A 26,157-nucleotide genomic window follows, 5' to 3' on the forward strand; every position below is an offset into this window, starting at 1 on the left:
TCTCTCTCCAGGATGAGGGGGTCAGTAGTACGTGTGTGGGGCCTTGTTCCCTCTCCATGATGAGGGGGTAAGTAGTACGTGTGTGGGGCCTTGTTCCCTCTCCAGGATGAGGGGGTCAGTACTACGTGTGTGGGGCCTTGTTCCCTCTCCATGATGAGGGGGTCAGTAGTACGTGTGTGGGGCCTTGTTCCCTCTCCATGATGAGGGGGTCAGTAGTACGTGTGTGGGGCCTTGTTCCCTCTCCATGATGAGGGGGTCAGTAGTACGTGTGTGGGGCCTTGTTCCCTCTCCATGATGAGGGGGTAAGTAGTACGTGTGTGGGGCCTTGTTCCCTCTCCATGATGAGGGGGTCAGTAGTACGTGTGTGGGGCCTTGTTCTCTCTCCATGATGAGGGGGTCAGTAGTACGTGTGTGGGGCCTTGTTCCCTCTCCAGGAGGAGGGGGTAAGTAGTACGTGTGTGGGGCCTTGTTCCCTCTCCAGGATGAGGGGGTCAGTAGTACGTTTGTGGGGCCTTGTTCCCTCTCCATGATGAGGGTGTAAGTAGTACGTGTGTGGGGCCTTGTTCCCTCTCTATGATGAGGGGGTCAGTAGTACGTGTGTGGGGCCTTGTTCTCTCTCCATGATGAGGGGGTAAGTAGTACGTGTGTGGGGCCTTGTTCCCTCTCCATGATGAGGGGGTCAGTAGTACGTGTGTGGGGCCTTGTTCTCTCTCCATGATGAGGGGGTCAGTAGTACGTGTGTGGGGCCTTGTTCCCTCTCTAGGCTGAGGGGGTCAGTAGTACGTGTGTGGGGCCTTGTTCCCTCTCCATGATGAGGGGGTCAGTAGTACGTGTGTGGGGCCTTGTTCCCTCTCCATGATGAGGGGGTCAGTAGTACGTGTGTGGGGCCTTGTTCCCTCTCCAGGATGAGGGGGTCAGTAGTACGTGTGTGGGGCCTTGTTCCCTCTCTAGGCTGAGGGGGTCAGTAGTACGTGTGTGGGGCCTTGTTCCCTCTCCAGGAGGAGGGGGTCAGTAGTACAGTACGTGTGTGGGGCCTTGTTCCCTCTCCATGATGAGGGGGTAAGTAGTACGTGTGTGGGGCCTTGTTCCCTCTCCATGATGAGGGGGTCAGTAGTACAGTACGTGTGTGGGGCCTTGTTCCCTCTCCATGATGAGGGGGTCAGTAGTACAGTACGTGTGTGGGGCCTTGTTCCCTCTCTAGGATGAGGGGGTCAGTAGTACGTGTGTGGGGCCTTGTTCCCTCTCCATGATGAGGGGGTCAGTAGTACAGTACGTGTGTGGGGCCTTGTTCCCTCTCTAGGATGAGGGGGTCAGTAGTACGTGTGTGGGGCCTTGTTCCCTCTCCATGATGAGGGGGTCAGTAGTACGTGTGTGGGGCCTTGTTCTCTCTCCATGATGAGGGGGTCAGTAGTACGTGTGTGGGGCCTTGTTCCCTCTCCATGATGAGGGGGTCAGTAGTACGTGTGTGGGGCCTTGTTCCCTCTCCATGATGAGGGGGTAAGTAGTACGTGTGTGGGGCCTTGTTCCCTCTCCATGAGGGGGTCAGTAGTACATGTGTGGGGCCTTGTTCCCTCTCCATGATGAGGGGGTAAGTAGTACGTGTGTGGGGCCTTGTTCCCTCTCCATGATGAGGGGGTCAGTAGTACGTGTGTGGGGCCTTGTTCCCTCTCCATGATGAGGGGGTCAGTAGTACGTGTGTGGGGCCTTGTTCCCTCTCCAGGATGAGGGGGTCAGTAGTACGTTTGTGGGGCCTTGTTCCCTCTCCATGATGAGGGGGTCAGTAGTACGTGTGTGGGGCCTTGTTCCCTCTCCATGATGAGGGGGTCAGTAGTACGTGTGTGGGGCCTTGTTCCCTCTCCAGGATGAGGGGGTCAGTAGTACGTGTGTGGGGCCTTGTTCCCTCTCTAGGCTGAGGGGGTAAGTAGTACGTGTGTGGGGCCTTGTTCCCTCTCGCAGGATGAGGGGGTAAGTAGTACGTGTGTGGGGCCTTGTTCCCTCTCTAGGATGAGGGGGTCAGTAGTACGTGTGTGGGGCCTTGTTCCCTCTCTATGATGAGGGGGTAAGTAGTACGTGTGTGGGGCCTTGTTCTCTCTCCATGATGAGGGGGTCAGTAGTACGTGTGTGGGGCCTTGTTCCCTCTCCATGATGAGGAGGTCAGTAGTACGTGTGTGGGGCCTTGTTCCCTCTCCATGATGAGGGGGTAAGTAGTACGTGTGTGGGGCCTTGTTCCCTCTCCATGATGAGGGGGTAAGTAGTACGTGTGTGGGGCCTTGTTCCCTCTCCATCAGGGCTGTACAGTGCGACATATATATCGCACGTGCTACAGCAACAGCGGTCTGTGCGATGAATGGATTTACTTCACTAGCACTGGTGCGATAGGGAATTCGGTTCATATAGATACTCTTATTTTGAAAATCCTGTAGCGGGTCTCATTTCTGCCCACGCGCAGCTCCAGCTATAATAACTAGGCTCGACAGCTAGCAACGTTCAGGTGCATATGATACTCTTATTTTGAAAAAAACTCTGTGACAACTCGACGAGTCATATCCGCCCTATCCGTGCTTCTGCAAGCAGAGCAGCGCGTTGGTGCGCACTGCTGCGTTAACACAGCAGTGCGCCTACACGTCCCGAAATAAGTCTGTGGTGTTTTTTTTTCTCGCAACGGGTCAAATGCATCTACATGCATTGCACCGTCGCCATTCCTTTATGCGCACATCGCCCGAAATTAACGTTTATGTACCATTACAATCACTACAACGTTAGCAAGCTAACAAGCTAATCCTGATCAGAGGCAGAGGCGCAGAGCCATAGAGAACAGCAGACGGTGTGGACTGGGGAAAGGGAAATGGGGGGGCACTCTCTCCCCTTCCCTGTGTGTGTGTGTGTGTGCGTGCGTGCGTTTGGAAAGACGATGAAGTCACTAGTCAGGAGGACTCAGGACAGGAGTATATTATAGTAAACTGAGGATTACTGAGGATGGACAGATAATGTTGATATTCAAATATAAAACAGTTTCGAGAGGAGTGGAAGTTTGAAGACAGACTAGACTACAATATGATGCGGGGGTGGTGAGTTGAAACAGTGTGTGTGAATGAATGAATGAATGAAAACTTTATTTAACATTGCAGAATGGGTACAGTACAGTACGGCTCAATACACACAATTGTTAAGGGGATGCAGACCAGAGAAAGATGTTTGTCTTGTTTACATCAGGGTCCCCCATTGTGTGTGTCCCAACCGACCCCACTTCTATGTTTCAATAAATTATTTGCATTTAAAACTATTAACGCTGACTCATTCCTTCAGTCCACTCAAAATTATGCTAATATTCCTTATGTTGTTTATGATATTAATTGAAAATAGCATATGAGAGTATTACTATTATAGTAATAATAACACATGGCGATATACTAAATGACAGCCAAACATGGCACTGCAACTAAATAACACAAATACAATAGGCACATTTGTGACTGTTACAAATATAACACATTTTATACTTGTGCTACAAGATTTTGGCCTGTGCTACAAAACTATCAACCTCTGTAGCACCAGTGCTATGTGCAAAAAAAGTGAACGTACAGCCCTGTCTCCATGATGAGGGGGTAAGTAGTACGTGTGTGGGGCCTTGTTCCCTCTCTAGGATGAGGGGGTCAGTAGTACGTGTGTGGGGCCTTGTTCCCTCTCCAGGATGAGGGGGTAAGTAGTACGTGTGTGGGGCCTTGTTCCCTCTCCATGATGAGGGGGTAAGTAGTACGTGTGTGGGGCCTTGTTCCCTCTCCATGATGAGGGGGTAAGTAGTACGTGTGTGGGGCCTTGTTCCCTCTCCATGATGAGGGGGTAAGTAGTACGTGTGTGGGGCCTTGTTCCCTCTCCATGATGAGGGGGTCAGTAGTACGTGTGTGGGGCCTTGTTCCCTCTCCATGATGAGGCGGTCAGTAGTACGTGTGTGGGGCCTTGTTCCCTCTCTATGATGAGGGGGTAAGTAGTACGTGTGTGGGGCCTTGTTCCCTCTCCATGATGAGGGGGTCAGTAGTACGTGTGTGGGGCCTTGTTCCCTCTCCATGATGAGGGGGTCAGTAGTACGTGTGTGGGGCCTTGTTCCCTCTCCATGATGAGGGGGTCAGTAGTACGTGTGTGGGGCCTTGTTCCCTCTCCATGATGAGGGGGTCAGTAGTACGTGTGTGGGGCCTTGTTCCCTCTCCATGATGAGGGGGTAAGTAGTACGTGTGTGGGGCCTTGTTCCCTCTCCATGATGAGGGGGTCAGTAGTACGTGTGTGGGGCCTTGTTCCCTCTCCATGATGAGGGGGTCAGTAGTACGTGTGTGGGGCCTTGTTCCCTCTCGCAGGATGAGGGGGTAAGTAGTACGTGTGTGGGGCCTTGTTCCCTCTCCATGATGAGGGGGTAAGTAGTACGTGTGTGGGGCCTTGTTCCCTCTCCAGGAGGAGGGGGTCAGTAGTACGTGTGTGGGGCCTTGTTCCCTCTCCAGGATGAGGGGGTCAGTAGTACGTGTGTGGGGCCTTGTTCCCTCCCCATGATGAGGGGGTCAGTAGTACGTGTGTGGGGCCTTGTTCCCTCTCCATGATGAGGGGGTCAGTAGTACGTGTGTGGGGCCTTGTTCCCTCTCCATGATGAGGGGGTCAGTAGTACAGTACGTGTGTGGGGCCTTGTTCCCTCTCCATGATGAGGGGGTAAGTAGTACGTGTGTGGGGCCTTGTTCCCTCTCCATGATGAGGGGGTCAGTAGTACAGTACGTGTGTGGGGCCTTGTTCCCTCTCCATGATGAGGGGGTAAGTAGTACGTGTGTGGGGCCTTGTTCCCTCTCCATGATGAGGGGGTAAGTAGTACGTGTGTGGGGCCTTGTTCCCTCTCCATGATGAGGGGGTCAGTAGTACGTGTGTGGGGCCTTGTTCCCTCTCCATGATGAGGGGGTCAGTAGTACAGTACGTGTGTGGGGCCTTGTTCTCCCTGCCGCTGTGGGGCGTCTGGGGACCAAACGAGATGTCCTTTTGCTCATTGTGGGGATCATTGTAAAGGAGGGCTTGCCCTCAAGTTCAAGTTTCTTTAATAGTTGTCATACAGAAGTACAGAATACTTTCATACAAAATGTTTCTTACTGTTACGCTCCAGAGACTGTGCTAGACAAGATAGTATCAAATAACATAGTATAGCATGTAATTTAGAAGAAGAAAATGAGGTCACAGTGTTCGGTATAGACATGTACAATGTTCTGAGTTACCATATAATATACAATACTATGCAGTGTACTAATGTACAGTACTATATAGTGCAAAGCAGAAATGGGATGAGGTACAATTTAGGTACAATTTACAGTAAGGCTGGTGTACGAGTAAGGACCTTATTGGGATTAAATAAAGGTTGAATGAATGAATGAACATTGGTCCGACCCCACAAGGTAAAGGAGCTATTTTAGAGTTAGTGGTTTAGGTTTGGTTTAAGATTAGGGTCAGTGGCATGTAGTCGTTCTGGTCCCTGTTAGGGTTAAAGGAACACACCAACATTTTGGGGAATGCGCTTGCTGTGATCGAGGCTGTGTGATGAAGACTGTGATGAAGACTGTGTGATGAAGACTGTGTGATGAAGACTGGACTGTGTGATGAAGACTGTGTGATGAAGACTGTGATGACGGCTGTGTGATGAAGACTGTGATGAAGACTGTGTGATGAAGACTGTGTGATGAAGACTGTGATGAAGGCTGTGTTATGAAGACTGTGTGATGAAGACTGTGTGATGAAGACTGTGATGAAGACTGTGTGATGAAGACTGTGTGATGAAGACTGGACTGTGTGATGAAGACTGTGTGATGAAGACTGTGATGACGGCTGTGTGATGAAGACTGTGATGAAGACTGTGTGATGAAGACTGTGATGAAGACTGTGTGATGAAGACTGTGATGAAGGCTGTGTGATGAAGACTGTGTGATGAAGACTGTGTGATGAAGACTGTGATGAAGACTGTGTGATGAAGACTGTGTGATGAAGACTGTGTGATGAAGGCTGTGTGATGAAGACTGTGATGAAGGCTGTGTGATGAAGACTGTGTGATGAAGACTGTGTGATGAAGACTGTGTGATGAAGACTGTGTGATGAAGGCTGTGTGATGAAGGCTGTGTGATGAAGACTGTGTGATGAAGACTGTGTGTGATGCAGACTGAGTTTCTGTGTCGCACCCTCGTGATCACGTCCTCGTAACCTCGTCACGTTCTTCTCCCCTCAGAGTCTGTGGAACCGGTTCTTTCAGGATAAAGAACTGAGATCGATGATAAAACAGGACGTCATGAGAACGTAAGTTAGTCTCACTATCACTCTCCATTTTAAAGGTGCTGTAATAATAATAATAATTCATTGGATTTGTAAAGCGCTTCTCAGGAACCCGAAGTCGCTGACATTAGGTGGGAAAACAGAGAAAACAGAGAAACAAAAGGAACATAAGACCACAGGGAAACAGGGAGAACAGCATGATACACAGAAAACATAAGGCCACAGTAACAAAGATCACAACAGGTTGGAGGGGGGGGGGGGGGGGGGGGGTTAAGCTTGGGGAAGGTTGGAGGAGTGAAACTCTGGAACAATATACCGGATGAAATAAAAAACAGCAGGAGTATTTTTAAGTTTAAAAAGATGTTTAAAAACAGGGTTCTAGAATCTTATAGTAAAATGTAACCTACAATCTGTTTTTCTCTACCATGAAACTCTAAGTATTGCAGATTAATTTTTGATTTTCCTATGTTGGCTTATGTTCTTTTCAGGAACGGTTTTTGTTGATTGTTTTTTTTGTTTTGTTTGTTTGTTTTATCTTGCAAACTTTAACTTTTTTTGTTCTTTTCTGGATCGGTTTTTGTTGATTTTTGATTGTTGATTTATTTTCTTGTTTGTTATATTTTGAAAACTTAAACTTTTTTTGAATTTGTTTTTTGAATTAGGGGTAGGTTGTTCTATAAGGCTTCGGCTTCAAACCTATCCTTTTCGTTTGTTTATTTGTAAAAATGTTCGAAAAATTATTTGTTTATTTATTTGTATTTGTAAACATTCGAAATAAAATCATTCATTCATTCATTCATTCATAAGGTTGGGGAAGGTTGAAGGCTAGGGCGAACAGGTGGGTTTTGACGCAGGATTTGTAGGTGGAGAGTGTGGGGGAGTCTCTGATGGTCTGAGGGAGTTCCAGAGTCGAGGTGCAGTGCGTGAGAAGGCCCGATCACCAACGTTTTTGAGCTTGGATGACGGGACACTGGACAGTAGGGCTGTCCCCGACTAAGGATTTGGATGGTCGATTATGATTGGCCAAAATTTGCCGTTAGTCAAATTGGTCGACTAAAAAATAAAATAAAAAAGTATAATTTTTATAAAAAAAATTGTGGATCATTCCATTTGGGCTGTGGGGGGGGCTTAAAGGTGACATGTACTATAAATGTCATTTTTCAGTCTCTAGCATTGTATTATAGTAATAGGAGTTCGTATCAATGTGTTTTAGTGGGGGGGGGGACACCTGCTGCGCGGCACACATGGCACCCTCTCCGGAGTGTGTGCACTGCAGAGGTGTCGGGTTTCGCTCTGGAAGAAGCTCTCTCTCTCTCTCCCACCCCCCCCTCTCGCGCGTCTACATTTCGTAGCCGCATTTCTGCAGACCCCTCTCTGATTGGTTGAACTCCATTTCTGCAGACCCCTCTCTGATTGGTTGAGCGAAGCCCCTCTCTGATTGGTTGAGCGTGCGCATGAGCCGCGACAAGCTCCTCCAGAAACTCCGGAGGAAACTCCGTTAAGCTCCAGAGAGAGAGGCTGAAAACCCACAGTTCTTGCCCGACGGATGGGAGCGAATCCCGGATCCGAGGTTTCTGATGACTACCCCCAAAACATGGAGGTCGCGAACGCAATTTATACGCATGGAAGTATTGATTACGCCATAACGAATCATTAAAAAAATATACCGTTAACTGGAATATGTTGTGTGTGCCTTTTTGAATATGATTTTGGAGGGTTATAATAGAAGAAAGACAGTGTAAACAATATAACGTTATGTGAATAAACCGCGAAATAATAACTAATTCCTTGGTCAATAGAAGTCTCTGTGATACTTTCTGAATATGATTTGGGATGGTTATAATAGAAGAAAGACAGTGTAAACAATATAACGTTATGTGAATAAACCGCGAAATAATAACTAATTCCTTGGTCAATAGAAGTCTCTGTGATACTTTCTGAATATGATTTGGGATGGTTATAATAGAAGAAAGACAGTGTAAACAATATAACGTTATGTGAATAAACCGCGAAATAACCGCGAAATAACAACGTTATGTTTAGAGCTGGGCTTAGATACATTTTTTTAATGTAGATTAATCTACCTGCAATCCTGGAATTAATCTAGATTAAAATGGCAAAAAAAAAAAAAAAAGTCTGCAGAAGGTGTTCAAAATAGGTGTGTTCTACCCAAATAATGACCAGAGGAGGAGATTTATCCTCTCCTCTTCATCTGAGGAGTCACTAGCTGTTCTATCTCCTTGTTCAACAGCATGAACATGTCTCTTCTTTTTGTAATTTCCAGTGTTTCTTTTAAAACCAGATTTATCGTAATTTTCTGTGCCCTTCCTTTGATGCCATTAACATTGTTACACTGATATTGACAGCTCTCTCCAGTGTCAAATCACTCTCTGTCAGTAGTTTCTTCTGTGAACCTTCATTTCTTAATCCACAGACAAACCTGTCTCTCAATGTGTCTTTTAGTCATGCATTAAAGCATTCCGTCTCCAGACGGATTTCCGTCAATTTGATTGGGGAGATCCGTCCATTTGATTCGCGGTCTGACGGAATTGGCTACCTGGTATAATATGATTTGTAGATGCATACACATTTAAACAAAATTGAGCCAATCAGAGGCGCCAAATATGAAGAAAAAAAATCGCGCCGCGCCAAGCAGAGTCATCACTCAGCGACTCGAGAGACAGGACGCTGCTCGCTCCGGAGGCTCGCTCCGCGGTTGCAGCTGCAGTCTATTGGGCGAGTGACACATTTGCGAGGTCTGAGAAGTCTGTCCACCACATGGCAGGGTAACAAGATAGTCATGTAAAATAATTAAAAACTGCGTGTGTTTTGGTTTAACGAGTCGCCTTTTTTGCAGCCTCGCGCGTCAACTCTTGCTTGTTGACCTACGTCACAGCCACCACGCTGCTTGCACTCGCTGCTATACCGATTAGCTAACGTTAGCTTAATAGCGTCGGTTAAATGGAAGGAGTAAGCCGGCCACTAAAAAGAGAACCCACCGCGGGGTTCTCGGATGAAAAGGATGAGCGGGACCACCTAACAAAAGAAAGTTTAGAGAGGAGAGGACGTTTGAAGAGACTGGCTAGGCAGCGCTACTGGGGGCTGTAGTGGTGAGTTGTTAACTTGTTCCGTGTGCCGCAACTATGTCAAAAACAGAAACAACACTTTTGTCATTGTCGTGTTACTTCACAGTACAATACGTGAGTCCCCTGCTGTGGTTGTGCGTATAAGTTTATTAGCTTAACTCCGTAGCAACATCACACAGGTGTATCTGTAGACAGTCTCCTCCCCACCGTATATTCTCTCCCCACCATATATATCTTTTTTCTACCATCCCCTCCTAATGTACGGTCTCCTCCCCATCATATGTATATAATCTCTGTTAGGATCTATGGGTAACTACTGTATATTTCTCTCCCACCCACCCCCTCCTAATGTACAGTCTCCTCCCCATCATATCATGTATATAATCTCTGTTAGGATCTATGGGTAACAGTACTGTATATTTTCTCCCACCCACCCACCCACCCCCTCCTAATGTACAGTCTCCTCCCCATCATATGTATAATCTCTGTCAGGATATATGGGTAACATTACTGTATATTTGCATATCGTATATGTAACAAATGTAACAGTACTATATACCTGTAGACTGTAGTATGTCCCTATGCCATAAATGTCACTATGAATTGAAAATGGGGGACCCTGATGATGTAAACAAGACAAACGTCTTTCTCTGGTCTGCATCCCCTTAACACTTGTGTGTATTGAGCCATACTGTATTGTACCCATTCTGCAATCTGTTAAATATTGATTGATTGATTGAACATTTTATTAACAGAATTGCAGAATGGGTACAATAGAGTACGGCTCAATACACACAATTGTTAAGGGGATGCAGACCAGAGAAATACTTTTGTCTTGTTTACATCAGGGTCCCCCATTTTCAATTCATCATAACATATATGACACACATGACATACAGATAGACAATACTGCTACATCTATACATTTATGACATACCAGATTTACAAATACAGTATTGTTTGTGATACAAAAATAGTCTAAAAAAGAGAGTATATACATTGGAGGAGGTTGGGTAGGTGGGGTGGTACATTGGAGGTGGTTGGGTAGGCGGGGCGGGGTAACTGTACATTGGATTATCGACAAAACCTTACTTGGTCCCAAGAAGAGGGTCTTTTGTATTAAATAAAGTTTTCATTCATTCACTCTGGATCTGGTAAATCCAGTAGCAATACACACAATTGTTAAGGGGATGCAGACCAGAGAAAGATGTTTGTCTTGTTTACATAATCAGGGTCCCCCATTTTCAATTCATAGTGACATTTATGACATACACTGTACAACATACATGACATCATGACATTTATGACATGGGGACATACTTGACTTACAGGTATAGTACTTGTTACAAAGGATCAGATTAAACCGAATATATATATTTATTGATTGATATATATTGCATAGTATTTGTATATCGTTTGATATCCCTTGTATATTCCTTGTACATATACACGGAATATCCCTTTAGCCTAGACCAGACCATAATATTTCATTCTCCTATTGGACAGCGGTCCACAGGCGCCAGGGCCATGCCTCCGGAGTCAGGTTCAAAGCCACCGTCAAGACATGTCTGTACATGCCCGGCCTTGCCCAGGAATACGAGACAGAAATGAGGTTGGCACTAGATTGTTCGCCGTGCATATAAATATGGCGCAGGTGAATACAGAAGTAGAGTTACCCAATAAGTTGAAGCCTCACCCACGATACTCCGTGCGGTGAAGTATGGCCTGTTTGGCCCCAAATAGAGCATTGAGACCGCGTGCGAATTAATAACTGAATTGTCAGAGTTTGGCGCTATACCGTCGAGTGCGACATATTTCTATTAAGTCAGTAATAGTCTATTTGTGTATAGTGTATCGTGCGGCTAAAGTTCTACAGTGACCAGCATCACCAACGCTTCCTCGTATCAGCTAGAGTGCTTATCCAGGCTGGGCTGCTTTCATGGCGCTTTCACCCGAGGAGACCTAGACGAGAACCGTGTGGACATGTACACTGGATTAATCTACCCGACGACTACATAGCCCTTTGCGGCTGGATTATATTTGTTTTGGTCCTGTGATTTATGGAGCGGAGAATCGCCGACGCCTACACGTGTGGGATTTACCCTGTGAGGAGCCACGTCGAGTCTGCGCCTCAGAGAGCCTGAGGCCGGCTAGCTTTCTTCACTGTGGAGCTACAGTCTACGGAGAACAGCTGTATTCGTCTGTGGATCAAGAGACTATTGCACCGTCTCCTGTACTTGGAGTCTCCTTAGTCATCGTTGACCAGACTCTCTACTACCGACAGATCCTCTACCCCTGCTGGCTTACAACCGGGGGGACCCTTCCAGTATCTCCCGCTATATATTACTAGTGTACCATAGATATAATTCCCTAAGATTCAGGTTGTATAATTACCTCCTGCGTAACCAGAGAATGGACATTCATTATTGATTTGCCTACGCACATTCCTTTGCCTTATAAGCGCATCCAAAGTAAAATAGAGAAGTATATTATGTACCTTTTGCTGCAATAAATACTTAATTACCACTTTGTGTGGAACCGATTCATTGTGGGAAGTGTTCATCATATTTATATATCATGTACTGTATGGCCAGTAATTAAAGTACATAAAGCGGTAGTGGTTTAATGATACCATACTTATCAATACAGTCAGGGAATTGTACCCCTCAGTTACAGTACTGTTACATTTGTCACATATATGATAAGCAAATATACAGTACTGTTACCCAGAGATCCTAACAGTAAATATATACATATGATGAGGAGGAGACTGTACATTAGGAGGGGGTGGGTGGGTGGTAAAAAATATATACAAACGGTGGGGAGGAGACTGTCCATTGTTGTTGTGGCATAATTGCAAAACGTGTTTAGTCCCTTGTTTGTATGATAACAAGCCGTTTAGTTCATGGTTTAAAGTAATGGGAAAGGGGTGCTAGCTCGCCATCAATCAGAAGCTAGCCACAAGACTTGCATTCACGCTCTCCAGCACACAGCCTCCCTGCCTGGCACAACAACCACAACAGTAGGGTATATAGTCACAGTCAGGACAGTAGGCTCTACAAGTAGGCTCCCTTAAAACGCTAACGCTATTAAAAAAAATAGTGGAGATTAAAATAAGAATATGACTTGGCCTGAAAAAAAGTTCAGTCAGGAGATTTTTTTTTGCTTTAATCCCTGCTTTTAGTGAATCTCTAAATTCACAATGCTGCTGACTGGTTGCTCACACACAGACTGCTGCAGAAGCAGGTTTCTCAACAAATTCAGTGCAAGCTCAGTGTAACAGTTCCATGAATGAATGAATGAAAACGTTATTTAACAGATTGCAGAATGGGTACAATACAGTACGGCTCAATACATACAATTGTTAAGGGGATGCAGACCAGAGAAAGACGTTTGTCTTGTTTACACCAGGGTCCCCCATTTTCATTTATTTGCTCCACATTGTCATTAGCCCCTTTCGTGACTGTGATGCACTGAGTGAATCCACAGTCACTTGCTCCTCAATAGGAAACCAACCTAGATTTACCATGAAGGACTGGTTCTGGCCGACCCGTTCGTTATACAAGAATCACAGAGAAATTACAAAGGTACTCACAGTTGCACGAGGATTTCGGACAGAGATAAGGGATGGTGCGCATGTGCTAGCTGTGATCACCCAACGGCGGAAATAATGCCGTTTTGAGCAGTTTATAAAAATTATTTAAAATGTTTATTAGCAACGCAGAGCTTTCAAACCATCCCGTATCTCTGTCCGAAACCCTTGTGCAACTGTGAGCACCTTTGAAACGTCTCTGTGATTCTTGTATAACGAACGGTTCAGCCAGAACCAGTCCTTCATGGTAAATCTAGGTTAGTTTCCTATTGAGGAGCAAGTGACTGTGGATTCACTCTGTGCATCACAGTCACGAAAGGGGCTACATTGTCATCAAACGGTCCAATATTTCCAATAACCCAAGCCATTTCTGTTGTAAACACTCACGATAGTCCAGTCGATCCTTCCTTTAGTGTGTAAAGTGGATTTCCTCCTCTTGTAGATGTTTCCCAGTGCCGCCCGTATCAACGTGAGCTAACATGCTAACTCGCTAACGTTAATAATGTAAACAAGGCTTGCAACGGACTTCTTTTTTCTTGCATTGCGCAGATTTAGACGTCCTCATCGCCGAATTGTGTTATATCCTGAGGACTTCTTAACCTCACCTGTATAACAATGATTACCGGACCACTACTTTAGTTTAACACATTATTCTGACTACAGCTCCGGTAGTGCAATCACTTCCTGGTACCACAGCTGGGAACTACGGCAAGTATTTAAGGACAATACAGACCCAACGTTGAGAAAAAGATTAACGGCGTCAATTATATTATCGCGCGACACTAGTCTCGCGATAACGCAGCACGTTAACGCCGTTAACGGCCCAGCTCTAGTTATGTTATATAATGTTACAATGTACAGTTTCTAACAGCTGGCTGTGTTGTGAAATGTGCATAACGTTATGAATAAACCGCGAAGTCACGGGAAATAAATAACGTTATACGCGAATCTGGTAGTACATTTCTGCTTATCTTCTTGATATGATAACATTACATCCGCCTTTTACCGCGTGACGAGCTAAACCAATCAGAGAGGGGCTTCGCTCACATGACGCTCAACCAATCATAGAGGGGCTTCGCTCAACCAATCAGAGAGGGGTCTGCAGAAATAGAGTTCAACCAATCAGAGGGGTCTGCAGAAATGCGGCTACGAAATGTAGAGACGCCCCCCTCTCTCTCTCTCTCTCCCTCCGACTCTCCGAGTGTGTGCAGACTGCAGAGGTGTCGGTTTTCGCTCTGGAAGAAGCTCTCTCTCTCTCCCACCCCCCTCTCTCTCTCTCCCACCCCCCCTCTCTCTCTATCTCTCTCTCTCTCTCCCACCCCCCCTATCTCTCTCTCTCTCTATCTCTCTCAGTCCAAGCATGGCTTTGTCAGTATTCCAATGTACCCAACCCCCCCCCCCCCCACCTCCAATGTACAGCCCCACCCAACCCCACCCCACCTACCCAACCTCCTCCAATGTACAGTTTCTATGTCAAATGTATGTCAGTATTCCAATGTACAGTGCCCCCCCCCCTACCCAACCCCCCCCCCCCCCCCCCCCCCACCTCCAATGTACAGCCCCACCCCACCTACCCAACCTCCTCCAATGCACAGTTTCTATGTCAAATGTATATACACCCTTTTTCTGGATTTTTTTTAGTATCACAAACGGTACTGTATTTGAAAATCTGGTATGTCATAAATGTATAGATGTAGCAGTACTGTCTATCTGTATGTCGTGTGTCATATGATGAATTGAAAATGGGGGACCCTGATGGAAACAAGACGAAAGTCTTTCTCAGGTCTGCATCCTCTTAACAATTGTATGTATTGAGCTGTACTGTACTTTACCCATTCTGCAATCTGTTAATAAACTTTTCAATCAATCAATCAATCTACCAGTAGCAGACTGTGTGGGCTGACTGTCACTCAAAGTGCTTATGGGCGGAGCCAGGCCATAACAGCCTGAAATCTTGAAGCTGGAAAATGATGGTTTTGAGTACTTGATTAGAAATATAAAACAATGCATTTTTTTGAAAAAAAAACCTTACAGATGTCTTCAATAGACTAACAGGAATTGTGTAAAGTTGCCCAAATAGTGATAGGAATAGCAGTACATAGCCCCTTTAATGTCTGAAGGAGTCGACTGAAGGCTTCTTGTCCTCTGCAAAAGCATGCAATTGGTCCACTGATGGATACATCTATTTGTCTAGTCTAGTGTGTTCATTAGATGGGTGAAATCCTCTTTCAGTGCCTCTGTGCCTGTTTTCATAGGCAGTTGGCCTCTGGTATGCGTGCCATTAGCGTTAGCCACGCTTCTAGGCCTCTTTTCTTTTGGAAAGAAAAAAAAATCTTTATAATTTTATTCTTTTTTTTTACTAAGAGGTTGGCAGTCGACTATGGCTCCTTAGTCGACCAATCGACTAATAGGGGTCAGCCCTACTGGACAGTGAGGGAGGCAGTGGAGGAGGACCGGAGGGAACGGGTGGGGAGGTAAGGGAGAAGGAGATCAGTCAGGTAGGGGGGGGGGGGGGCAGGCTATGGATGGCTTTGAAGGTGAGTAGTAGTGTTTTGAAGTTGATGCGTTCCTTGATCGGGAGTAGTCTCACTCTAAACCAACAGTTACCCCCCCCCCCCCTAAAATCTTTATAAAAATAAATATATATATATATTATGTTTATTATTATTTATTAAAATAATTATCAAATTGATTGTGTGGGCTTTTGACACAAGGTTAGATAGGATTAGGAGTTTTGATTTAAGAAATGATGACGTTCAAAATAACAATAATGCAACAATAAAACACATTAAGTTCAAGTTCTTTATTTGTACAGGGGCGTTGCAGGTAATTACATTTTTGTGTTTCGAGCTCAGACTCAACAGTGCACAATTAAGAAACAATGAATACAAGAATGGTAACAATAAGTAGTAGCAGTAAGATACACATTTTATAAAATCAAACTGGTCCCTGGAATTGCTAATTATCCATTGCCATTTCACTGTTCAACAGCTCAGGTCAAAGACGTTATGATGTCGTAGATATGTTACTTGTGTTTGTGTCTAGATTATGTTACTGTACAGACACTACAGAGACAACATACCATTCTTCTGGCTTGTATTAATGGAAACTAAAGCTTTGTAATTTTAATCTCGTCTTCCAAGCTTCCAGTTTCCAAGCTGTTTTTGGTAGATGGCCCGAGTTCAGAAGATTCCTTTGATGCCAGCAAAATACATGAAGATTGCGTGTTGACACCAGGACTAATTTCTGGTGTTTTTGTAGGTTTCCAGAGATGCGTTACTTCCAGGAGGAAGATGTGAGGACCAAGCTGACGGATATCTTGTTCTGTTACGCCAGAGAGAATGAACAGTTACTGTATAAACAGGTACTATCACTACTACTGCTGCTATCACTATATACTACTACTACTACTACTACTGCTACTATTACTGCTACTACTACTATTATCACTGCCACTGCTACTATCACTAAATGCTACTAATCTTATTAAATTCGTTCACTAAATACTACTACTACTATCACTAAATGTTACTACTATTACTAAATACTACCACTGCTACTACTATCACTAAATACCACTACTACTGTTACTACCCTGACCACTTGTTCAGACAGTATAAACGGGTCCTATCACTGCTGTTAGTATTGCTATGCCACCGTTAGTACTGCTATTCTACTGTTAGTACTGTTATTCTACTGTTAGTACTGTTATTATACTGTTAGTACTGTTATTCTACTGTTAGTACTGCTATTATACTGTTAGTACTGTTATTCTACTGTTGGTACTGTTATTCTACTGTTGGTACTGCTATTCTACTGTTAGTACTGTTATTATACTGTTAGTACTGTTGTTCTACTGTTAGTACTGTTATTCTACTGTTAGTACTGCTATTCTACTGTTAGTACTGTTATTATACTGTTAGTACTGCTATTCTACTGTTAGTACTGTTATTATACGGTTAGTACTGTTATTATACTGTTAGTACTGTTATTCTACTGTTAGTACTGCTATTCTACTGTTAGTACTGTTATTATACTGTTAGTACTGTTGTTCTACTGTTAGTACTGTTATTATACTGTTAGTACTGTTGTTCTACTGTTAGTACTGTTAATATACTGTTGGTACTGTTATTCTACTGTTGGTACTGCTATTATACTGTTAGTACTGTTATTATACTGTTAGTACTGTTATTCTACTGTTAGTACTGTTATTCTACTGTTATTCTACTGTTAGTACTGCTGTTCTACTGTTAATACTGTTATTCTACTGTTAGTACTGCTATTATACTGTTAGTACTGTTATTCTACTGTTAGTACTGCTATTATACTGTTAGTACTGCTATTATACTGTTAGTACTGTTATTATACTGTTAGTACTGCTATTATACTGTTAGTACTGTTATTATACTGTTGGTACTGTTGTTCTACTGTTAGTACTGTTCTACTGTTAGTACTGTTATTATACTGTTAGTACTGCTAGTATACTGTTAGTACTGTTATTATACTGTTAGTACTGTTATTCTCTACTGTTAGTACTGTTATTCTACTGTTAGTACTGTTATTCTACTGTTGGTACTGCTATTATACTGTTAGTACTGTTATTCTACTGTTGGTACTGTTATTCTACTGTTAGTACTGCTATTATACTGTTAGTACTGTTGTTCTACTGTTAGTACTGTTATTATACTGTTAGTACTGTTATTATACTGTTAGTACTGTTGTTCTACTGTTAGTACTGTTATTATACTGTTAGTACTGCTATTCTACTGTTAGTACTGTTATTATACTGTTAGTACTGTTATTCTACTAGTACTGTTGTTCTACTGTTAGTACTGTTATTCTACTGTTAGTACTGCTATTCTACTAGTACTGTTATTCTACTGTTAGTACTGTTATTATACTGTTAGTACTGTTATTATACTAGTACTGTTGTTCTACTGTTAGTACTGTTATTCTACTGTTAGTACTGCTATTCTACTAGTACTGTTATTCTACTGTTAGTACTGTTGTTCTACTGTTAGTACTGTTGTTCTACTGTTAGTACTGTTATTCTACTGTTAGTACTGTTATTCTACTGTTAGTACTGTTGTTCTACTGTTAGTACTGCTATTCTACTGTTAGTACTGTTATTATACTGTTAGTACTGTTGTTCTACTGTTAGTACTGTTGTTCTACTGTTAGTACTGTTGTTCTACTGTTAGTACTGTTATTCTACTGTTAGTACTGCTATTATACTGTTAGTACTGCTATTCTACTGTTAGTACTGTTATTCTACTGTTAGTACTGTTCTACTGTTAGTACTGTTATTCTACTGTTAGTACTGTTGTTCTACTGTTAGTACTGTTGTTCTACTGTTAGTACTGTTATTCTACTGTTAGTACTGTTGTTCTACTGTTAGTACTGTTGTTCTACTGTTAGTACTGTTATTCTACTGTTAGTACTGTTCTACTGTTAGTACTGCTATTCTACTGTTAGTACTGTTATTCTACTGTTAGTACTGTTGTTCTACTGTTAGTACTGTTGTTCTACTGTTAGTACTGTTATTCTACTGTTAGTACTGTTCTACTGTTAGTACTGCTATTCTACTGTTAGTACTGTTATTATACTGTTAGTTTTTTTTTTGATTTGATATTTTTTATTTTCGTGTCTTACATACAGATGTATGCCCAGCCCATATGGGCTTACAAGACACATAACAATAAGTATATAATAATATACTTTACCAATTACTTAACAAATGACATAGACCAAGATGGCCATAAAAAAAGAAAAATACAAGAAAATACAATAAAACGTAATATAACACAAGCTGTACTCAATGTAAATAAACAGAAAAACAGAAAAACAAGGTGAATTCAAATACAATTATATAGGATACAGTGTGTTTTGTCTCAGGTGCCATAGTTAGTACTGTTGTTCTACTGTTAGTACTGTTAGTACTGTTGTTCTACTGTTAGTACTGTTACATTTACATTTACATTTAGTCATTTAGCTGACGCTTTTATCCAAAGCGACTTACAAGTTCTGTACGACAAGACAGCAAGAAGGGTACAACTCTATCAGCTGAGTAACAATGTTCATCAAGTGTTGCGTGTTACAGTGTAGGTTCGTTTATTAGGACAAGTGCATGACAGTAAGGTTAGTCAGGGTTAGATTTTTTTTTTTTTTTTTTTTTTTTTTTAATCATTTCAGATAATGGTTGAAGAAGTGAGTCTTTAGTCGACGGCGAAAGATTGGACGGGATTCGGCTGTCCTAACTGGGATGGGTAGTTCATTCCACCATTGTGGGGCAAGGACTGAGAATAGGCGGCTTCTCTTTGATGACCCTCCGGGAGCTTGGATAGGAGTAGGTCTGAGGCGGCCAGAAGATGCAGAGCGTAGGGGTCTTGAGGGTGTGTAGTTAGAGACCATTGACCGGAGGTAGGCGGGAGCGGTTCCCTTTGCTGCACGGTATGCTAGGTCGAGGGCCTTGAAGCGGATACGTGCAGCAATGGGGAGCCAGTGCAGGTCCCTAAGAAGTGGGGTGACATGGGCCGACTTCGGTAGGTTTGATATCAGGCGGGCCGCTGCGTTTTGAATGAGTTGAAGAGGCTTGGTGGCAGTGGCCGGGAGGCCAGCTAGCAGTGCGTTGCAGTAGTCGAGGCGGGAGATGACTGTTGATTGGATGAGGAGTTGGGTGGCTTCTTTTGTCAGGAAGGGGCGTATCCTTCTGACGTTGCTCAGGAGGAATCTGCAGGTTCTGGTTGTCGCTGCGATGTGAGCAGAGAAGTTCAACTGGTCGTCGAGGACAACACCAAGGTTCTTGGCGGTCGGGGACGCGGTCACAGCTGCATTCTCGACTGTGATGGAGAGGTCGGTCAGGGGGGAGGATTTGGCCGGCAGGTGGAGCAATTCTGTTTTGCTTAGGTTCAGTTTGAGGTGGTTGGTCGTCATCCAGGCGGAGATGTCGGACAGACAGGCCGAGATCCGCTCAGAGACGTGGATATCTGAGGGAGGGAAGGAGAGGAAGAGTTGAGTATCATCGGCATAACAATGATATGAGAAGCCATGAGACGTGATAATGTTACCCAGTGATTTAGTGTAGAGGGAGAAGAGAAGGGGTCCTAGGACCGAGCCCTGGGGGACACCCGTCCGGAGGGGGCGGGTGGCCGACAGAGTCCCTCTCCATGACACTTGGTAGGAGCGGTCGTTGAGGTATGATGTCAGCCATGTCAGCGCAGATCCAGCCACTCCCATTCCTGCGAGGGCCGCGAGGAGGATCTGATGGTTGACTGTGTCGAAGGCTGCAGATAGATCTAGGAGAATCAGGACAGAGGAGAGGCCTTTCGCTGTTGCTAAGTGAAGTGCCTCTGTGACCGCAATGAGGGCCGTTTCTGTGGAGTGGCCAGTCCGGAAGCCAGACTGATTGGGGTCTAGGAGGTCATTCTGTAAGAGATAAGCAGTAAGTTGGTTGGATACAGCACGTTCAAGTGTTTTAGAAAGAAAGGAGAGAAGAGAGACAGGACGATAGTTGGCTATGACGGTGGGGTTCAGGGTTGGTTTCTTTATGAGGGGCGTGACTCTGGCTTGTTTTAGGGAGGTGGGGACCACCCCCGAGTTGAGTGAGGAGTTGATGGTTGCAGTTAGGAATGGGAGGATGTCCGGTGCTATGGTCTGGAGGAGTGGGGAGGGTAGCTGGTCCAGCTGGCATGTAGTCGGACGGTTCGACGTTACCAGTGTCAGGGTCTCGGCTTCTGTAATGGGAGAGAAAGATGACAGAGTGAAGGATGAGGTTCTCGATTCAGCGTTTGGAATGGGTGGGGGTTGGGAGAAGGAGCTGCGGATGTTCTCCACTTTTTCCTCAAAGAAGATCACAAAGTCTTCGGCAGAAAAAGATGAGGGAGGAGGGGGTGGGGGGGGAGTGAGGAGGGAGGACATGGTAGCATGCAGTTTGCGAAGATTCTTGGCAGAGGCCTCGATCCTATGGTGAAAGAAAGAAGCTTTGGCATTAGTAATGGTTTTGGAGAATGTTAACAAGAGGTTGTGATATGTGTCGATGTCAGCAGTGAGGCGTGATTTTCTATACTTCCTCTCAGCCGCTCTCAGGACCTGTCTTTGTTCTCTCACTGCATCCGTCAGCCACTGTTATTTGTTAGTACTGTTATTATACTGTTAGTACTGTTGTTATACTGTTAGTACTGTTATTCTACTGTTAGTACTGTTATTATACTGTTAGTACTGCTATTCTACTGTTAGTACTGTTATTCTACTGTTAGTACTGTTGTTCTACTGTTAGTACTGTTGTTCTACTGTTAGTACTGCTATTCTACTGTTAGTACTGTTATTCTACTGTTAGTACTGAGTACTGTTAGTACTGTTATTCTACTGTTAGTACTGTTGTTCTACTGTTAGTACTGCTATTATACTGTTAGTACTGTTATTATACAGTTAGTACTGTTATTATACTGTTAGTACTGTTGTTCTACTGTTAGTACTGTTATTCTACTGTTATACTGTTGTTCTACTGTTAGTACTGTTATTATACTGTTAGTACTGTTATTCTACTGTTGGTACTGTTGTTCTACTGTTAGTACTGCTATTCTACTGTTAGTACTGTTATTCTACTGTTAGTACTGTTATTATACTGTTAGTACTGTTATTCTACTGTTAGTACTGTTGTTCTACTGTTAGTACTGTTGTTCTACTGTTAGTACTGTTATTCTACTGTTATACTGTTGTTCTACTATTAGTACTGTTATTATACTGTTAGTACTGTTATTCTACTGTTGGTACTGTTGTTCTACTGTTAGTACTGCTATTCTACTGTTAGTACTGTTATTCTACTGTTAGTATTGTTATTATACTGTTAGTACTGTTATTCTACTGTTAGTACTGATGTTCTACTGTTAGTACTGTTGTTCTACTGTTAGTACTGTTATTCTACTGTTAGTACTGTTATTCTACTGTTAGTATTGTTATTCTACTGTTAGTACTGCCATTCTACTGTTAGTACTGATGTTCTACTGTTAGTACTGTTATTCTACTGTTAGTACTGTTGTTCTACTGTTAGTACTGTTGTTCTACTGTTAGTACTGCTATTCTACTGTTAGTACTGTTATTCTACTGTTAGTACTGAGTACTGTTAGTACTGTTATTCTACTGTTAGTACTGTTGTTCTACTGTTAGTACTGCTATTATACTGTTAGTACTGTTATTCTACTGTTAGTACTGTAACTGAGGGGTACAATTCCCTGACTGTATTACTAGATATGATACTTACTACCACTACCTTTGTACTTAATATTCGGCCACCCAGTACACGGCATAAATATATTATCATGAACACTCTCACGTAGATGAAACGGATCCAACACAAATGTACGAATTAGAAATAGGTCTTTATTTTCCTACACAGCGATGGTGTGTAGAATAAACACTTAATCACTTAATTACATTTATGAATTGAAATAGTATGCACTTTTATGGCAAGGAGTATTCGTCGGTATATCAATAGATAATGTCCAATCTCTGAAGGCGCAGGTGGTAAATATACGACCTGGAATAGTTAAGGAATAACAGCAATGATACTTTAATGATTATAGGCTGGATACACTAGAGGGGGTTAATCCGGTCGCTTGTAAGCCGACAGGAGTAGGAGGGGGGGGGGGGGTAGAATCCAGCTGCCTCGTCCGGCCAAGGGTATCCCAGGAGAACACACTGTAGTGCCGTTCAATGCGCCGGCGATCCTTGGACCTCAGATGAAAGCAGGTGGACTCTTTGTGGGCCGGCTCTCTCCGGTCCACGGGGGAGAGATGTGGAGAGACCTCGTCTTGCAGAGCGTCTCCTCACCTCGCGTCCTCTCCAGGGGGGGGGGTTCCAACACACGGTAGTGTCGGGGGTCTTTATCCATAGAATAATCAAAGTATCCAAAGCATAATCCGTGCCTGGGAAGGCGGGCTGTCGTCGGTAGAATAATCCGGTATACAGGTCCACTCGCTCGTCGGCTCTGGGGCTCCTCGGGTGCAGCTTCACATAGGGTCAACCACCCTGGGTAAGCAGTCAGTTCTCTGCCCGAAACGATGGGGTACTGACTACGGTAGTATTCTCACCGCACGAAGCACTATATATTAACAGACTATTATTAGCTTAATAGACTACGTCCAACTCGACGATATAGTGCCAAATATGACTATTCAAATATTAATATACACGATGTCTCAATACCGATGGTAGGCGAACTTGGCCTTACTCCCACACGTGGCATCGCGGGGAGGCTTTACGTCTGTGACTCTATTGGAGGGTAAGAAACTGGACTGAAAAAGAAAGTCCTACTTTAGTAGCGCAGTATATATACGCACTATGAACAAATAGTCCCATTAGTGGTGCGGTAGCCAAATTCCTACGCGGAACTAGGACTTGTTCGTACATGTCGAGCGGTACGTTTGAACTGGGTCTGAGGGGTATGGCAGCCTGGCACCAAGGTCTTGACCAATAGTAGAATGGAGACTATTATGGGATGTTCAGTAGGCTAGAATGGATATTCAATGCATATTGTACAAGGAATATACAAGGGATATCAGGGAATATTAGAGAATATACAAATACAATTAAATATATATATATAAATAAATATATATATTCGGTTTAATCTGGCCCTTCACAACAGCCACCCCCTGAATAGGTCCCGGACCTAATCAGTTAAACGGAGACAGATTAATCGCGTTGTCTATTTACACATAAGGGTTTGCTGTAGGGGTCAGTCAACTTCACAAAGTCATAGGGTTGTAGGGTCATGGTCATCATCGATTGTGTCTGGGAGTCGAGGCAGTTCTATGAGCCTTGCCACGGGACGGGTGTAAGTGCGACCCTGGACGAGCACTTCAGCTGCTCGGACCTTGCCGTCGGCACCGGTGATCACTTTGCTTACGCGGCCGGCCGGCCACATAGCTCTGGGCAGTGATTGATCAATAATCATGACGACTGTTCCTTCTGTCAAATTGTCTCTCTCCTTTACCCACTTCTGGCGGGTCTGTAGAGACGGTAGGTAGTGCAGTAGGAAACTGTTCCAAAACTTGTCGGCTAATACTTGGCTGTACCTCCACATTCGTCGGCCGTTCGCTTCTTCAGGCCGGTACATTGTCTGGGGTAATGTGGGATCTAGCCGCCCCATCAGGAGTGTGTTGGGGGTTCTGCGTAGGCGACCACCCACTCTGATGAGGGTATGAGCGTCGCTCTCGGGGGCCAGATGAATTAATCTGCTGTCGGATGGGACGGGCTTTCCTCCCTGTAGACAGGCCAATTCATCGGGGAACGAGTCTCTCTGGGCTCGCTGCAGTAGAAGCAATTCTGCTTCCTCGTAGTTAGCTGCTGACATATCAGCGGGGGACTTGCACTCCGGGTGGTACCGCAGGAATGTTCTTTGTTGTGCACTCTCTATGGACGTGCAATCGTTTATGTTAGGGTCGGTGGAGGCTACGGTGCTCAATCCACAGAACACAGACTTCTTAATTTCCACCTCCTCTGGACTGGCTTCCCTCGGGATAGGCATGGGCCACTGTCCTTCCGGGAGTCTTAGGAATGCGGGGCCGTCACTGTAGACATTGCGACGGGTGAGGTCATCCAGGGGCATCCCCCGGGTGATGACGTCAGCTGGGTTCTGTTTTGTATCAACGTAGCGCCACTCTGTTTCTCCGGTTAACTCTTCGGTTAAGTCTTGAATCTCGGTGACTCTGACTCCCACGAAGACTTTGTACTTGCATGAGTCCGATTTGATCCAGGCGAGTACCGTCGTGGAATCTGACCACAGGATTGTTCTAGACACCGGTATGGTGAGCTCACGTTGGATGAGCGTGGCTAGGTGCGCTCCGGCTAGGGCTGCGCAGAGCTCTAGACGTGGGATAGATTGTTGCTTGCGTGGGGCTACTCTCGAGCGGGCGAGGACAAATGCTGTGTAGATCTCTCCCCCTTGGTCTTGGGCCCGCAAGTAGGCTACTGATCCGTATGCGACCTCTGAGGCGTCACTGAAGACGTGCAAGTCCATTTTACATGTCTCTGGCCTCACCGTGGGTGGGAAGTAGCTTCGGCGCATATTAAAGCCTGGGAGTGAGTGGAGCTCCATCTCCCACTCTCTCCAGGTGGATGCAAGGTGTGCGGGAATGGGGTCGTCCCAGCCCTGGTCCTTGTCCCACAATGCTCGTACAATCATTTTTGCCCTGGTGGTGTACGGTAGAATACATCCTAGCGGGTCATATTGTCGGGCGAGTGTTGTGTACACACTCCGTCTGGTGGTCGGCGCCGCCGCCGGCCTTCCCTGCTCCGTAGTCAGGGGCTTGTGTCTGTAGTGAAGCGAATCTGTTTTGATTCGCCACACCAATCCCAGGGTCATCTCCTGGGCTTCTCCCGGGATTGTAGCCATCCAGGTCTCGCTGCTGGCTGCCTTGTCCTCGGAGGAGAGGCTGCGCAGTACTTGCGGATCGCTGCTGGCCCACTGCCTGAGATCAAAGCCGCCTTTGATCAATGAGGCGCGGAGTTTAATCAGGAGAGCCTCGGCTTCTTCCTGGGTTGAAAGGCTTTGTAGACAGTTGTCTACGTAGAAGCTGTTCTTTACGCTGTGTCGGACCTCTTCGTCCGCTGCTGGGTCCTCTGCTACATGTTTCTGTAGTGCAAATGTCGCCCAGCAGGGGCTGCACGTCGTTCCGAAGGGGAGGACTTCCCATTGGTAGATGGCTGGGTGCTCATCTCCTGGCTTCTCTCTCCATAGGAACCGTAACAGGGGCTTGTCCGCCTCTACTAATCTCACCTGCAGGAACATTCTTTTAATGTCCCCGCTGATGGCCACCTTTTCCTGGCGGAAGCGGAGTAGAACGCCGAGTAGGGAGGGGCCGAGTGTGGGACCGGGCAGTAACTCTTTATTCAGATTTTGGGATCCGATCTGGTAGCTGCAGTTAAATACTATGCGGTCTTTACCGTTGTGATGGACCTTGTGGTGGGGCACGTACCACGATTCAGTGGTCTGGTCAGCCTCTTTAATGTCCATCTTTGTGACGTGTCCCGCTGTGATGAGCTTCTCAATCTCAGCGCGGTATACACTCTCTTGGGCGGGGTTCTTGGCTAAGCGCCGCTCCGTGTTCAGCAGGTACCGTTCTATGGCGTCTGTCTTGGCGTGGAAAGTAGGCATTCCTTCTCGCCGCAGGAGTGGCGTGGCGTATCTCAACACGC

At 45.0% G+C, this 26,157-nt stretch overlaps 1 protein-coding gene across 4 annotated transcripts in view; it reads left to right on the plus strand.

Annotated features, from left to right (window-relative positions):
- The window catches only part of tbc1d5 (TBC1 domain family, member 5), a 165,753-nt gene that overhangs the window by 74,576 nt on the left and 65,020 nt on the right, over positions 1-26,157 (plus strand). For all 4 annotated transcript variants that reach the window (XM_084313094.1, XM_084313096.1, XM_084313097.1 and 1 more), the window contains 2 exons: positions 6,239-6,306; positions 16,222-16,324. In XM_084313094.1, coding sequence (XP_084169220.1) covers positions 6,239-6,306; positions 16,222-16,324 — 171 coding nt within the window. The remainder of the gene's footprint in view (positions 1-6,238; positions 6,307-16,221; positions 16,325-26,157) is intronic.

This window comes from Notolepis coatsorum, assembly GCF_963971535.1.
Source record: "Notolepis coatsorum genome assembly, chromosome: 4".
NCBI classification, from domain to species: domain Eukaryota; kingdom Metazoa; phylum Chordata; class Actinopteri; order Aulopiformes; family Paralepididae; genus Notolepis; species Notolepis coatsorum.